Raw genomic sequence first — 15,394 nt, forward strand, 5'->3', positions numbered from 1 at the left:
GTGCACAAGTGGTAATGTATTTGTTGCTCACAAAGAAAAGGATGCAAGTAGTCAATGATATTATCTGTCAAGTACTAATCAAGAGGTACCACCCTTGTTGCTTAGAGGGAGTCAGATTCAATCTTCCAGTTACAACATCAAGCATGAAAGCAATATGCATGGGACCCTTTTTGTTTCCACAATGAAGGCAAGCATGATATCATAGCTTGCAATGCTGTGATTACAAAACAACCAAGGTCACATCACAGCTTACCCTGGGAGGCAGCTGGTGTGGAGAAAGAAGGAATAGCAACCCCATTTGTACTACAAAGACGATCAGAGTTACCTTCCCTATCACAGCATTTACATAATCTGTAAAAAATTTTGAATGGTTTACTGAGGTGCCATGACAGTAAGCAGCTTTAGAAACCATCTCACTTTGGCTTTATACAAAATGTTTTAATCCAACAGCGAAATCTAGCAGTAAAGTCCCTAAAGCAAGCCATTTAATATGTGTGAGGAAATTTTTTTAAAGATGGACTGGTGCCAAGCCAATCACAAGGCGCTTTTTAAAAACATTTGAGAAGTGCATTCAAAAAATTTTCACACTTGTCCTGCTTCCAAGAAGGAAACACAGAAATTGAACTTGTAAGAATTGTTATCTGAGCCCAAGTAAATCGACTTTCACCTCAATTAACAATTATAACAAAAAACTACCAATAAATCTCTAAGCTGTACAACCTTTCACTGCTGATAGGGCTTTGTACAAAGAAAATGACAAGGACAACCTTTAGTCAGATTGTGATTACCACTGCACCACAGCCATTAACTTATACCTTTCTCTGCTCCCAAACAGGACACCACAATTCTCCCACATGAATCTGCTGTCCCTAAAAGGACACTTCCATCACCTACAAGTTTTTAATGTATTACACAGCATGTTCAGCACCGCACACATCTGCAAATTGATTAGAAATATGTATCACGCAGCATTATAAAAATGTAAGAAAGAAATTTGAGTGACAGTACCAGTTTGCTGGGATATTGACAAAGACTGGATCTCTGCATGGTGTGGTGAAAAAGACAGCTGGTTTATTGAAATTCCCTACATGGAATAACGTGCTCACATAGCATCCATTAGCACAGCATAAACACATGGACAACCTTCAAAAGAAACATGATATGGAACTGGTACTTGATGGATACAGTAGAGGGGCAAAAAATGGAAACAAATGAGACCTTAACATCATTGGGAATAAGCAAGCACTCCTTTCCTCTCACCACTACTGCATCAGAAAGTAGCACCTGCAAGTTGCAAAATAAGAACCCCATTCATGAAGATGTAATGTGTTGTTTAATTTCAGCCTGAGTGTCTACATCCACTCTACACATGGTGCTTTGATTTTTTTCCTTCGGAAGAGGAGCACTTGATCATAAGTTTGACATCGCAGGCAAAATTTGTGTGACAAAGAGATACGTGGATGAAAGCAATAAAAACAACTGCTGAACACTGAAAGAGAAGAACAAGAAAAGCAAGAATATAACTCAATGAATGGAGAAACAGGCCATGGAATCCATAAACCAAGGCACGAGAAGATGTGTACAAACCACACGGACTATGGCTGACCACCAGAGTGCTTCCAAACTTGCACTATGCAATGCCTGCTCCTTAACAAGGGACAGTGAGTTATCACTTGCATCTCATTCCATACGACACATCTTTGCTCAACAGTCAACTTCCAGAAATTCACCACTGTACACTGAATTATAGGAAGCCAAACTTGTGTGTGCACTTGGAGACAACTAGAGCTCACCCCCTTGTTAAGTTAAAAAAGATGCATTACACATTAAATCTTCATTAGCTCACTAAAACAGCCCCAAAACTCTAAGATTGCCAAAGTTTCTATGTCCCATAAGCCAAAACCCTAATTGTGCAAGGATCCACATCGATAAAAGGAGGCTGCCCAGCCACCCACCCACCAGCTCATCCCTTTTTGCAAGGCATCACTCCTCCAATGGAGGCCCAGCCATCCACAACTGCTGCCACACCATAAACAGCCCTTGGTGATCTGTCTTCAGTTGGCACCTACTGTCTCCTTCAGCTACAACCTGTCTTGGACCCCCTAACTGCCGGGTTTGCTGTTGGAGCAGGCTGCCCTTCTGTCCAGCCCCTACTGTGCCTGTTTCCAGCCTGTGTTTGATAGTAGAGCAGGTCATTCTGCCACAAATTCACCTTTCCCAGTTGTTTCCCACTACTGCATATGACCATCACTACTCATCAAGCAGTACATTGCTCTGTTTACCAATTCTAGCCCTCCAAACTTCTGCATTTTGGTTTCCACACTGCTACCCTTCCACTTTAAGCATCATCTCAGCTCAAAATGGTTGACCTCGATATCCATCTATGGATGTCACTCTTTCACTACTCATATTGCTCTCCCTTTGAGCATTTGTACGCTCTCATTCATTTACAGCATGCATTCATTCACTTCAAACTTCTCTTTCTTCTCTGTTTGTGTTTTGTGTTTATGCATTTATTGTATTCTTGTCTAAGCTCTTGTTTTAGTCACATTCCTCCATTTTGTGTTTTCTCAGTGCAAACCATGGCAACACTTTACACCCTTTAGGAAAGGCAATGATGTCCTACCAATGGAACCATGAAACCAGCCTATAGATCTAATCTATAAGGCAATGAACATAAACTAATAGCACACACACTATTCAATTCAGCAATAGAAATAAATAACACAAAGAACTTGAGAGCTAGAGCGTCCTTGCATACCAAATTGACCCTCAAGGTGAGTGCCTCTTACAGTATTTCTATCACCAAGTGGTGATACTTTTTGCAATTGCTTTCCTTATTTACTTATATAAATATTTATTTTTCTTTTCTTTAGTTGTTGTTGCTTTTTACCCCCAGAGTTCTCTTGGATTAAGCAGGGATCTTTGCATGGCCAAAAGAGGCAGCCATTGGGACAAATCGGACAGATGGTTTGTCTGAGCCTTGGGACTAGATTAAATGGGCACTGAAGAATAGAATGCCAGTGGTTTGGGATTGTGTGCTTAGCCACTGGAGATGGTGCAGGACAATGAGCCTAGCCAAGACAGAAGATGCACATGTGAGAATGCTCACCGAATAAAAGTCACCGCAACTAAGCCACACTACACTTTTTGATGTGGTTGCAATGATAAAAATTGCTCAAAACAACTTGAGGAATGCAAGGGTCACCATCCCTAAAATTTAGGAAGTTACTATTTTTGGACCCTAAAATCTGTTCGCATCATTATCTTCATTTTTGCACGAGGATTAATTCTTTGGTTTGTGCTGAGGTCAAATTTTGCACCGATCATGGAAAATTTTAGACCGAAAGGTTTAAACGGGAAAATTGTTACGTGTATGCCATGTGTCACAATTTGGGCACAAATTCCCAAAAGAGAGAGAGAACAACACGAGGAGCAAATCTGAGTGTGAATTTTTTTTGGGCTGAGAGCAAATTGCTACAAGAACATCACCTATGGGGAGTACTTTGTCTCTGACTCATATACGGAGGTAGAGCTTGCTCCCTCTCGTCAACTCTCTCTCTATTCTCAGAGAAAATGCTCTGCATGATGGGCTGATTCAATCGAATGTACAATTATGTGCTTTCTTTGCTCTTCTCATGAGGCAAGAGCCTCACTGTCTAGGTTCAAGAGCAGCTGATCGCTTCTCCAATGCAATAACTAAAGAAAGTGATGACCATCCTGGCAAAAAGAAGAAGCAATTTCCAGAAAAGACCAGCTTTACAAAGAAGTCTTTTTGGAATAAAAGTTTTCAGCAGCAGCCTCTCAGACTTCTTTTGAAGAGGGCAAAGGACAGAAGAGGCCACTTTTTGGCAAATCATTTGAAGAAAGATGTAATGTCCCCGTGCCCATAGGAACCCCCCCCTTTTCCTTTTCCTTTTTTTTTCAAAAGAAAAAAATTCCTCTCCCTCCCCCCCGACAGTACGTCGGGGAGAGAGAGAGGAGTGAAGTAGGGAAAGGGGGTGCATGCCGCCCAGGTGGTGGTGTTCAGCTGCGCCCCCCCTCCCTTTAAAAGCCCACCCTCCTCCTCGTCATCGACAGAAGCTCCTCCCCCGTTGCTACAGAAGTCCCCCCCCCCCCCCCCCCCGTTTGCTGTAGGCCGGCCCCTCCTAACAAACCCCTCCCTCCTTGGTTGCCACTCCCGGGGCCCTCCAGACTAGCCGCCTCCCTCCCTGATTGCCACCCTAACCGGCCGTGAGGAGAAAGGGAGAAGGAGAGGATAAGAAGGAAGGAGGGGGAAGAGAAGGGAAGAAGAGGGGGAAGAAGGAGGAGGGAAGAGAAAGAAGGAGGGAGAGAAGAGAAGGGAAGAAGAGGGGAAGGAGGAGGGAAGAGAAAGAAGGAGGGAGGGAGAGAACAGAAGGAGGACAGAGAGAGAAGGAGAAGGAGAAGGAGGAGTGGTAGAAATAAGGGAAGTAGTGGGAGAAAAGAAAGAAGAAGGGAGAGAGAGAGAGAAGAGGAGGAAGAGGGAGAGAGAAGGAGAAGGAGAGAAGGAGTGGTAGAGAAAAGGGAAGTAGTGGGAGAGAAGGAGTGAGGAGATAGAAAAAGGAGTGAAAAAGAGAAGAAAAGAAGGAGAGAGAAGTAGAAGGAGAAGAAGAGAAGGAGAGAGGTAGAAGAAGAAGAAGAAGAGTTAGAGGGAGAGAGAAGTGAGGTAGTAGAAGAAGAGAAGAAGAAGAGAAAGAGAGGGAAGGAGGAGAAACGAGGTGGGAGAGGGAGAGAAGGAGCGAGAGAGAGAGTAGAGAAATAAGAGGGAAGGAAAAGAAGAGGAGAGAGAGAGAGTAGAGAAATAAGAGAAAAGGAGAAGAGAAGGAGAGGGAGAGAGAGTAGGAGAGTAAGAAAAAAGAAGAAGAAGAGAGAGAAAGAGAGTAACCACCACAAGTCACCCAAACCACTCTCTCGGCAACGAACCCATCCAGCGGTCTTTCCCAACCGAACGTGTCAAACTGAAACCGTTAAGGTCCGGACTGCCCAATCTCCACAAGGCGAATGGCTGCCAAGAAGAAAGTCACGGAAAGCGTAGGCGTCCAAGCCACCGGTAATGCTGGAGGGGCGAGCGGAACGACCAACGCAGCACACACGAATCAAGCCCAAGTTCTAAGCATTGAAAAATTAGTTAAAGAATTATTTCTCATGGAAGGGATGAAAAGATTAATGTCGTGCATAAGGTTTTGTTTACTCTAAGAACTAAGTTGCATGCGCGAACGGAAGAGTTTGAGATTCACATAAAATGATAAGGTTATCGCCTTATCTCACATGAAATGATAGCTTTTAACCAGTTCAATGCATGAGTAGTCATTTAGAATTCACGTTTCGCAATCATGGTTAAAAGGAACACATGAAATGTTAATTTCTGTTCATGAGATACACTTGCATCATTAGACAAAACCCTAGACTTTCAAAGACGTAAGTCACATGTGGTCCGGGGCATTAGGAATAAGTATAAATTGCTTGCGAATTGTTTCATCGATCTTGCTGTGGATTATCGCAAATGGATACGCCCCTAGCTTAGTTGAAGCTAGTGACCTAACCCTAAATGGATTGTTGGCCCAAGTTATGCTTGGGGGTTTGAAAAGGTTAAGCAAGTGTTTTGATACATCCAGTTAAAATTCTGATTGTGCATGCAATGGGATTGCGATGCCTTGAAGCAAGAGGTTGTGCATTCAACTGTTTGTTAATGTGGTTTTGGATGTTAACTCAAGTGGGGAGTGTTTGATGATTTCATGGCCGGGTCTAAGATGACTGATTGCCATGGAAACGAAAGGGATGTTTTCCCTAGCAATTGTTACTATACTGGTTGCTTCAGCTATGGTTGATTTCCTAAAGGGATAATTAAGGAAGGATGGCGCTAGCTACCCCCCGCGAGCCGCCAAACCCTAACTAAGGGGGTTATGAATCTGCGCCGAGAATGTGGACCGAACCCGCCGCGAGAGGTCTCTCCGTGGAAATCACTTGGCGTAGGAGGACGCTTGGGTGCCAGTGGGGACTCTGGCCGTAAATCCCAATGCCTCCAGGCCCTACACAAATATTCTACGTGACTCGGAATGGGATCTCGAGGCCTTGATACTAGTTACAAGGAGGAATCTTGGAAGGATAAACCTTCGGGTTTTATTACCGGAAGGCGGAAGGACTTTTCTGCGGAGGCAAAAAGAAGCACTTAATTCTCCTGTATGGATAGAAAACACACATTAATTTGGAGATAAGTTAAGTGTTTGATCTTGTTTTATCTTGTCTTCGTGTCTGTGGCCTAAATTACGTAAAGAAACCAGTGATTAACGGGTTACTTAAGGAAGCTGCCTTTATATGTCAAACATAATGTGGTAGGTAATTAGATAACTAAGACAACCATGGAGGGAAGCGTGGTGGATGTGACCGATGGGTTTATCCTACGGAAGGGTGGTCTCGGTTAGCCGAGAGCTTTCCTCAAAGGAAATGTTAACAAGTAATGTTAGGAAAAAGTCGGTCTATGACCTTAGACAATGTTGACTAGGAACCCGAACTTCAGGTCGATCCTAGTGGGAACGGCCGGATAAGTTCCGTTGCGGGCAGACTCGAGAAACCGTACAGAGACAGCATCTACAAGTTGTTGAGACAAGGCAGTAGCAGTAAATGACTGATTTTCATCAATTCTTTGCATCTACTACAAGCTGTTGTGGCAGGGCAATAGCTGCATTTGACTGATTTTCAATCATTCTTCGTGACAAAACTCTGAATTTTCTCTCTCTACAACTTTCTCTCTCATCTCCCAGCCATTTCACAACCTTGCTCTGAAGATCTTAGCATTTGGACCCTTGGAGGTTGAGAAATTGCAAAGTTCTCTACTGCAAATCCTAATTTACAGCAGAAATTAGGGTTTTGCAGCAGCCTCGAAAAGCGTGCCAAAAATTGGAAGCTCCAAGACTTGATTTTTCAGGGCTGAAGGTGAATTTCAACTAAATTCAAGTGGAGGACTAGCCAGCCATTGAATTTAAGGCATTTCCATCGTCTATGAAGTGGGTGAAGGCCAATTAAGCGCCCGAATCAAGGGGCAAATCAGATTGAAGAGTTGCTGGTCACTTTGAACAGCAAGGGGAGTTTGGAGTGCGAAGGGGATCGGGAGAATCCCATTGTAAATCAACTTTTTCTTCAATAAAGCTAAAGAAATACTGAAAGGGGTGCCAATTTTGGGATCAATCGGGTGTGCATTGTCCAAGATTAGTAGGTAAATTTGTATTTTCAGATTTGCATTAATTGTTTGCTGTTGTAACTAAGTTGTAATCAAGGATTTACCACCCATCCATGGAAGGAAGGCTGGTTTCAGGAACTCTTGTCCAAAAAGGATAATTGAGTCTTATTGCATTTTAAAAAGGCACGTTTGAGAAAACAAAAGGGCAAGGAATGTTTGTTTCCAAAGCTGAGTGTGCATTACTATGGCCCTTTTCAAGTCTCAGAAAAGATCAACGATGTGGCATATAGACTGAAATTGCCAAAGAATTGGAAAATTCATAATGGATTCCTTGTGAGCCTATTGAGGCCTTTTATTGGTGAAGTTCCAGAAGATTCTAATAGTTCGGCAATACGTGCTATCGCCCTGTGTTGCATCCGCAAACATGTATATTAGAAAGGCTCCTAGTAACCATAGTTGGATACAGGATGTGATTCTCCACCTATGTGAAAGTTGAACTTGCAATGGCACAAATGCTAGTGGGGAGACTCCTACCATCGCCCCGTATCATCTGTTAGCAAGTGATACATACGATGGCACTAATAACATGGAGAATCTTGTTATCGTCATGTGTCATTTGTTAGCATGTGTGGCATGCAATCGAGGTTGCTTGCTTCTTTCAAGAGGGAGGTATGTCACCAGGTGGTGATACTTTTTGCAATTGCTTTCCTTATTTACTTATATAAATATTTTATTTTTCTTTTCTTTAGTTGTTGTTGCTTTTTACCCCCAGAGTTCTCTTGGATTAAGCTGAGATCTTTGCATGGCCAGAAAAGGTAGCCATTGGGACAAATCGGACTAATGGTTTGTTTGAGCCTTGGGACCGGATTGAATGGACACTAAAGAATAGAATGCCAATGGTTTGGGATTGTGTGAGTAGCCACTGGAGATGGTGCAGGACAATGAGCCATACGAGGATCATAGCCTGCCAACTGGAACACCCCATGCCCATCCACGTATGTGTTCTAGCTATTTCTTATACCCAACAGGATTATTCTTCTTTTGATGGAGGCCGAGGAGAGCAAGGAGACGAAGTCAAGAAGGGCGAGGGGAAATTTTCTGCTCTGGCTATAAGCAATGTTTTTTCTCCATGCAAGAGGGATAATAGAGAGTAGAATGTCTGAAAGCCCAAGCATATGATACTCAAAAGAAGGCATGTCAGGATAAGGCTTCCATGCGAGTGAGTACTGTGCAAATTGACAAAATTTCTAAGCAAAAAGTCAATGTGGTAACTCGGTTGGGTAAGAAGACAAAGCGGCACTAGAGAAATCCACTAGGGTTTCATGGGCAGACTAGCAAGAGGCTTGCCAGATGGCAACCTAGTTTGCGGCAAAATAGGCATCAATAGAAGATCCACTGTCACTTCCTATTCCAAAGAAGTTATCCTCAAGGGAGGAAGTGAATTTTCCCACCACAATGGGAGCAGGAGTTCAATCCCCTCAAGGGGCGGTTCCAACTAACTAAAAACTAGATGCCTACCCTTTTCCATTTCCATTCCTTTGGGACATTTCGTCAATATGGTTGCAGCATTTAAGGATCATTTATTGCAATTGATGCAACTACATAGGCGGGTGCAACTAGTCCCAGAAGTAGTAGCCCTAACTACAACCATCCTGAAGAAGGAACTCTAGAAGATGTAGTAGGAGCCCGTTCCACTAGGACCCCTTGTCGAATCCAACAATTCCGATAACCTCTATTCACTATCACAACTAGACACTTCACAATGTTTTATTGGATAGTGGCTTAGGTGTCAACAATATTATTGTGGCAACTTACAAAGACATTGGGCTGATGGAGTGGGAACCAACTCCTTTTCTTGTCCAAATGACAAATCAACAACGAGCAAGACAGAAGATGCACATGTGAGAATGCTCACGGAATAAAAGTTATAGAAACACGGGATCTAGAGCATGGCATGGCAGCTATGGGGCTCATAGACCTTGACTAGACACATGAAGGCACTAACATGATAGAGATCAAGAACCTTGACTCGAGCAAATGACAATCATCAAGTATAGTATACTGAGGAGCAACATGACAATGACATTGCATTCATCTCATATGAAAATGACAAGCAAGTACAATGCTTTATAGGAAAGTCTAGGTAGCACATCCTCCTACTATGCTTATGGGATTCTTGTTTAGAGCCATCACTGCTCCTTCCAAAGAGACTAAAGTAGGTGTGATTGCAAACATTCAACATCCCTCCTCAATCACAACCAAAAGTACAAAGCGTATAGAGACTTTAGTGAAAGCAGCACCTCCAAAGTGTGGGCACGCCATAGACATAGCAAAACACCAGAGGCTGTCGCAGAAAAGGCTATGTGTGGGTTCCAAAAAACATGGTGGTCATCCAGAGACTGTAACAGGGGCCTCACAAAGTGTACAGAGGCTGTAGTACAAGGCTACATGAGGAGTTTACAAGCTTATGTCAAAAGCATTAGGGCTTGGCAATACAAGGCTAAAAATGCTCCATGGTCTTCTTCTTCTTTAACTGCAGCAAGATAGGCCTTCTGGGACTCTTTTTTGGCATGGAAGAACTTCTTGGTGTGTCCGATCCTTTTGCAAAAATCACAGAAAAGTTGATCCTTCTTGCCTTTTTACCTGTTGTTAACATATAATGCTTGTTCATCTCTAGAGGTGCTTGGTTCTTTCTTAGTTTTTACGTTCTTTCCTCCTCTAATAGTGATGCCTAGATATCAACAAGCTTAGGGTTTGGCATATTGATCAAGGTTGTTGATACATTGTTATATTCAAGAGGCAAACTTTTGAGCAAAACACCAATGCAAACATCTTCTTCCATTTTAATGTTGATTCTTGCAAGCTGGGTTAGAAGTCATTCCATGTAATTTAGATGTGTAGCAAATGATGTATTGGACTTCATGTCAAGCCTGAAAAATTCAATCAAGAGACCATACTTTGATGACTTAGATTGTGCCCCAAACAAAGTGTCAAGTCTCTTCCATGTATCATGTAGCCACATGGTGGATATAGCTATCATCTAGCTCCAATTTGATAATGGCCTGAGCCTTATCATCATTCATTTGCCAAGTGATTGCTAGGTCTGCATCACGAGGCTTCTTTTCTTTTCCAGTGCTAATGGCCCATAGGTCCTTTTTCATCAAGATGAGTTTGATGCAGATTTGCTAGGTGTAAAACTCGACTCCTTTAAAGCGAGCTATTGGAGAGTCTTTTCCTATGTTGAATTTGCAAGGACAGTAGCAAATCAGCTCCAAAATTCTCAGCAAAGGGAATGATTTTGAATGTGCTAACAAGCACAAGTGCCCGAAAAGCACTAAGTGACTAATATAAAGAGATACGTGTGGAGCCAAATGCTTGAGAGATCTTCAAATCTTCAATGAGTCTTTAAGTTGTATTCCCCTCCTTGATTTGATGCTGGAGTAGTCCAAAAAATCTCAAATCTGATGTAAGTCAAAGCTATCATGAGTAACGAGAGTCACTGTCTAAGTGTCAAGAGACACCATGCTTGATTCTTCTTAGATTGCTTGCAAATCTGCCAAGAACTCTCCTCCTCAATGATTTGATGTGAGAGTATGTGTTGGAACTTCAGTATTCAGTCATATCAGAGTGGCAGTGGACTAATTTAAATGTCAGGAGAGAGAAAATGAGGTAAAGGATAAGCTCGAGTGCTCTTAGCTATAGAGTCTACAATTAGGGTTTCTGGGCAGCCCTGATTTTTCACTCTTTGTGAGTTGTAGACTGAACCATTTTCAAAACTTTTTTGATGGAAAGGAAGCTTGTGACATGGGCTTCAAAAGCCCTATGCATTTGGGCCAAATTGCTGCACACAGGAGAAGCAGGGACCGTACGAATTGACGCAGGTGCAACCAGGACAGCGACGTGTTGCAGACGGAATGCTGAGCCAATGGAGGCTTAATGTCAAGGTCTTATGTGATAGGAAGCTTTGCCCTGAGCAAAGGCACAGCTCTCTAGACGGAAGTGTGTTGATTTATGGCCTGTATGAAGAGATTTGAGAGCTCCATCAGAGGTAGGTACTGTGTGGCTATGGCTGCCATGGCAGATTGGTGCTGGTAGAAGTTGAGAACTGAGGCCATTGGTAACGCCTTGAGCTTGGCAATGACGGAGGAGAGCTGAGAGAGGACCTCAATCATGCTAAGCCATGCTTAGCTGTGCTCTGATACCATGTAGAAACACGGGATCTAGAGCATGGCAGCTATGGTGGCTCATAGACCTTGACTAGACACATGAAGACACTGACAAGATAGAGATCAAGAACCTTGACTCAAGAGCAAATACAATCATGAAGTATGCTATACTGAGGAGCAAAATGACAATGACATTGCATTCATCCAATATGAAAATGACACGCAAGTACAATGCTTTATAGGAAAGTCTAGGTAGCACATCCTTCTACTGTGCTTATGGGATTCTTGTCTAGAGCCCTCAATACTCCTTCCAAAGAGACTAAAGTAGGTGTGATTGCAAAGATCTCAACAAAAGTCACCGTAACTGAGCCACATAACACTTTTTGATGTGGTTGCAATGATAAAAATTGCTCAGAACAACTTGAGGAATGCAGGAATCACCATCCCTAAAATTTAGGGAGTCACTATTTTTAGACCCCAAAATCTGTTAGCGTCATTATCTTGATTTTTGCACGAGGATTAGTTCTTTGGCCTGTGCCAAGGTCAAATTTTGCACCAATCATGGAGAATTTTAGACCGAAAGGTTTAAATGGGAAAATTGTTACGTGTATGCCATGTGTCACAATTTGGGCACAAATTCCCAAAAGAGCGAGAGAGAGAGAGAGAGCAGCAAGAGGAGCAGATCTGAGCATGAATTTTTTTTGGGCTGAGGGCGAATTGCTACACATACATCAGCTATGGAGAGTACTTCTTCGTCTCTGACTCATGTATGGAGGTAGAGCTTGCTCCCTTTGGTCAACTCTCTCTCTATTCACAAAGGAAATACTCTGCATGATGGGCTAATTCAATCAAATGTATAGTTCTGTGTTTTCTTTGCTCTTCTACTGAGGCAAGAGCCTCACTATCCAGTTCAGGAGCAGCTGATTGCTCCTCCAATGCAGGAACTAAAAAAAGTGATGACCACACCACACATGAACAGCGTTTTCAGCTCTGATTTAGTGCTGTTTGTGGGATTGTTTTCCTGCTGGAATGATGCCAGGGTCAATGGGTTTGTAGTCCAACTAGTATGGAATAGATCGAGAATGGAATAAGGCTAAGAACAGGTGAAGAAACAAGTGAAAAATAGTAAATACAAAGTTCTGCAAATTGCAATTCCATACTTGAATTATTGAGTTATGCTCACAGAAAGTGTTTTCCTACTTGGGATGTTGTTTTGGATATGTTGTACTATCCTAATGCAACTGAAATTTACTCAGAAAGGGATGTTATTCTAGATATGTTGTACTGTCCTTATGCAGCTGAAATTTACTTAGAAAATATGAAAGCCAACTATTCACACATTTTGTACTTTGAAACTTTTTTTTTTGGTAACTTTCCATCTTTTAATTGATAAAGAAATACCGAAAGGGGCGTCAAACTTCGGGGCCAATTTGGTGTTGAGTGAGGGAGTGAGGTCTCTATTTGTGTGTGTATGTGAAAAGACTAGGTATTAATTGAAGGGACTATCGCTTTATGGGAGTCATAGACCGGTTTCAATTTCTTTTATTACAGATGAACCTTTACACAAACCACTTGTGGCCCTTCCATGCGATCAACACATTTGTCGTAGATCAGCACCCCTTTTGCTAATGATTCCTCACATGCTAGCTTCAACCAGATTCGCTCCAACTACTATGTCCTTGCTTTCTCTCACCAACCTTGACCAATGAACTTTAAATCCGCCCCCATTCCACACTCAAACCAATGTGTCTTCAAACACAAAGAGTTGCAATCACTCCAATCTTGACCAACGTGACATTGAAAAACGTATTGGTCTCACACTACTGCCACACTACAATCATTGAGAAATTCACACGAATCTTAGCAATCTGATTCATCAAACAAGGCCTCATCCCTGATTGTCCAACTATCTTAGAGCTTTGCCCTAACCAATGCACCTTCAATTCACTGTCGATTTGAAGTAGCTCAAAGCTTGTAGACCCATAAACCCTCATTTCTAACATGCATTTGCCTTGAGATTAAATGGTGAATTCAACTGTCAAAAATCAAACCTACATGTTGCACACATTTGCCTTGTTGTCTGCTCGGAATCCTCAACAATTTGGTGACCAAAACAAGGGACGAGTTAGGGGGTTCAGTTGGAATGTCTTCAATGAGCAATTCCACACCCAAAATTATTTATTTCTGCAAAACCTAAGCACTAATCTACCATAAACAAAACAAAGCTTGCACAACCCAAGAGGAAAAAGGGAGAAGATAGAGATTGGTTTCCAATTGTCAAACACCTCACTATGGCTGCAAAACACAATCTTGTTATTCACTACAAAAACCAACAAGCATGCATCTCCTCTTGCTACTACAGCTCTCCAAACTCCAACTACTCCAAAAGAGAGAGAGAGAGAAACCCCAAATAGCCAAGTTCAAGTTCCTAAAGGAGCAACTAGCTACTCCTTGATTAAAGCTCGTTTTTTATTAAGGGCTAATTACTAACTTGTCATAAGTGAGTTGCTCACTGGACCAAACTGAAGCTCATGGCATGCTTTATAACTTGAGTGCCCTAAGTGAGATGCTTTCTAGGTGAAACTTCCAATGTAACTCAATGTAATGGAAGTTTTTATATTGTATCTTGTTTTTTTTACCCTATCCTTGTACCACATAGCTTGTACAACTATCCACCACATGCCCCAATGTCAAATCTTTCATTGCTAGTACAATGGTCACCATGCCAAGAGCTAGGGGTACCAAAATTAGAGTTTATTTTGATTAAATCATCAATCCCATCTGTCATTCTCACAACTGCCATTGTGTCTAGAGGGCTCCCGCCTACAAAGCCCCAAATTTGCTCAATGAAATTTTGAGAAATTTAGTAGAAAAAAAAATCACAAATCCCAAAATTTTCTTGAGACAATGTTTGATAAAAATCTAAAATGCTCTTTTTTAATCAACAAATCATGGGATTTATGTATAATCTCCCTACATAGGGTGAAGGCGGCCACCATAGGTATCTTCCTATTATCAAGTGGTGCATTCCACGAGAAGAGGAGCAGCAATGATGGATGTAGCTCGCTGCTCCATGGCAGAAAAAGAGAGAGAGAGAGAGAGAGAGAGAGAGAGAGAAGAGACACAGAATACTTGCAAGGACACAACAAGCTGAATAGATTAACGTGATAGATGATTAATGGAAGTATATGAGCTATAGCCTCATCATATAGGCTTAGGGTTCTGCCAAAACCTTTTGACCCTTATTGAATGTTGAGAGGTGTAGAAGGTACACTTGAATATACATGCTAGTGCACGCTAAGGTGTGTTCACACATAGAGGTGATAAAGTAGCTACAGAATTGGTAACTAAAAGCTGTCAAAGTCACATCTCGAGAGTGTCATGACATGTGCAAGTGTAACTAGCCTTCCTTCTGTGGGATGGGTGGTAACTCCCTAATTACAACTTAGTTACAGTAGCAACATTTATTACAAAACTGAGAAATGTAAATTAACTCACAATCTTGGACAATGGACATCTTGTTGGCCCCAAAATTTGCGCCCCTTTTGGTATTTCTTTGACTTAATTGAAAAAGAAGTTGATGTACAATGGGATTTTCCCAATCCCTTTCAGTATCCCAACTCCCCTTGCTGTCCAAAATGACCAGCAAGTCTTCAATCCGATTTGCCTCTTGATTCAGGCAATCAATTGGTCTTCACCTGCTTTGATGGAGATGGAAAATGCCCCAAACTCATTGATTTGTTGATCCCTCCACTTAAATTTGACTAAAAACAGCTTCAGCCCTGTCGAATCCAAGTACTGGAGCTTTTGATTTCTTGCACACTTCCCGAGGCTGCTCCTAAATCCTAATTTCTCATTGCAGATTAGGGTTTCACAACAAAGAAATCTGAAATTTCTCAACCTTTGGTGATCTCCAGAGCAAGGTTGTAGAAAGGCTGGGAAATGAGAGAGAATGCTGAGGAAAGAGAAAATTCAAACTTTCTTTGTGAAGAATTAAAGAAAATCAGCCATTTATTGCTGCTGCCCTATC

At 42.0% G+C, this 15,394-nt stretch overlaps 1 protein-coding gene across 5 annotated transcripts in view; it reads right to left on the reverse strand.

The window, feature by feature from the left end:
- LOC148014374 (uncharacterized) overlaps positions 1 to 15,394 on the reverse strand; it is a 133,918-nt gene that overhangs the window by 41,124 nt on the left and 77,400 nt on the right. For 3 of the 5 annotated variants that reach the window (XM_087667178.1, XM_087667177.1, XM_087667176.1), the window contains exons 3-5: positions 1,219 to 1,284; positions 1,009 to 1,084; positions 816 to 890 (exon numbers count right to left, since the gene is read on the reverse strand). In XM_087667178.1, coding sequence (XP_087523304.1) covers positions 816 to 890; positions 1,009 to 1,084; positions 1,219 to 1,284 — 217 coding nt within the window. Of the gene's footprint in view, positions 1 to 253; positions 352 to 815; positions 891 to 1,008; positions 1,085 to 1,218; positions 1,285 to 15,394 lie in introns of all 5 variants that reach the window. The other 2 variants (XM_087667174.1, XM_087667175.1) reach the window with 1 other exon arrangement.

The sequence above is a fragment of the Lygodium microphyllum genome, chromosome 25, assembly GCF_053477565.2.
Source record: "Lygodium microphyllum isolate KBCC chromosome 25, Lygodium_microphyllum_v1.1.10, whole genome shotgun sequence".
Classification (NCBI taxonomy): Eukaryota; Viridiplantae; Streptophyta; class Polypodiopsida; order Schizaeales; family Lygodiaceae; genus Lygodium; species Lygodium microphyllum.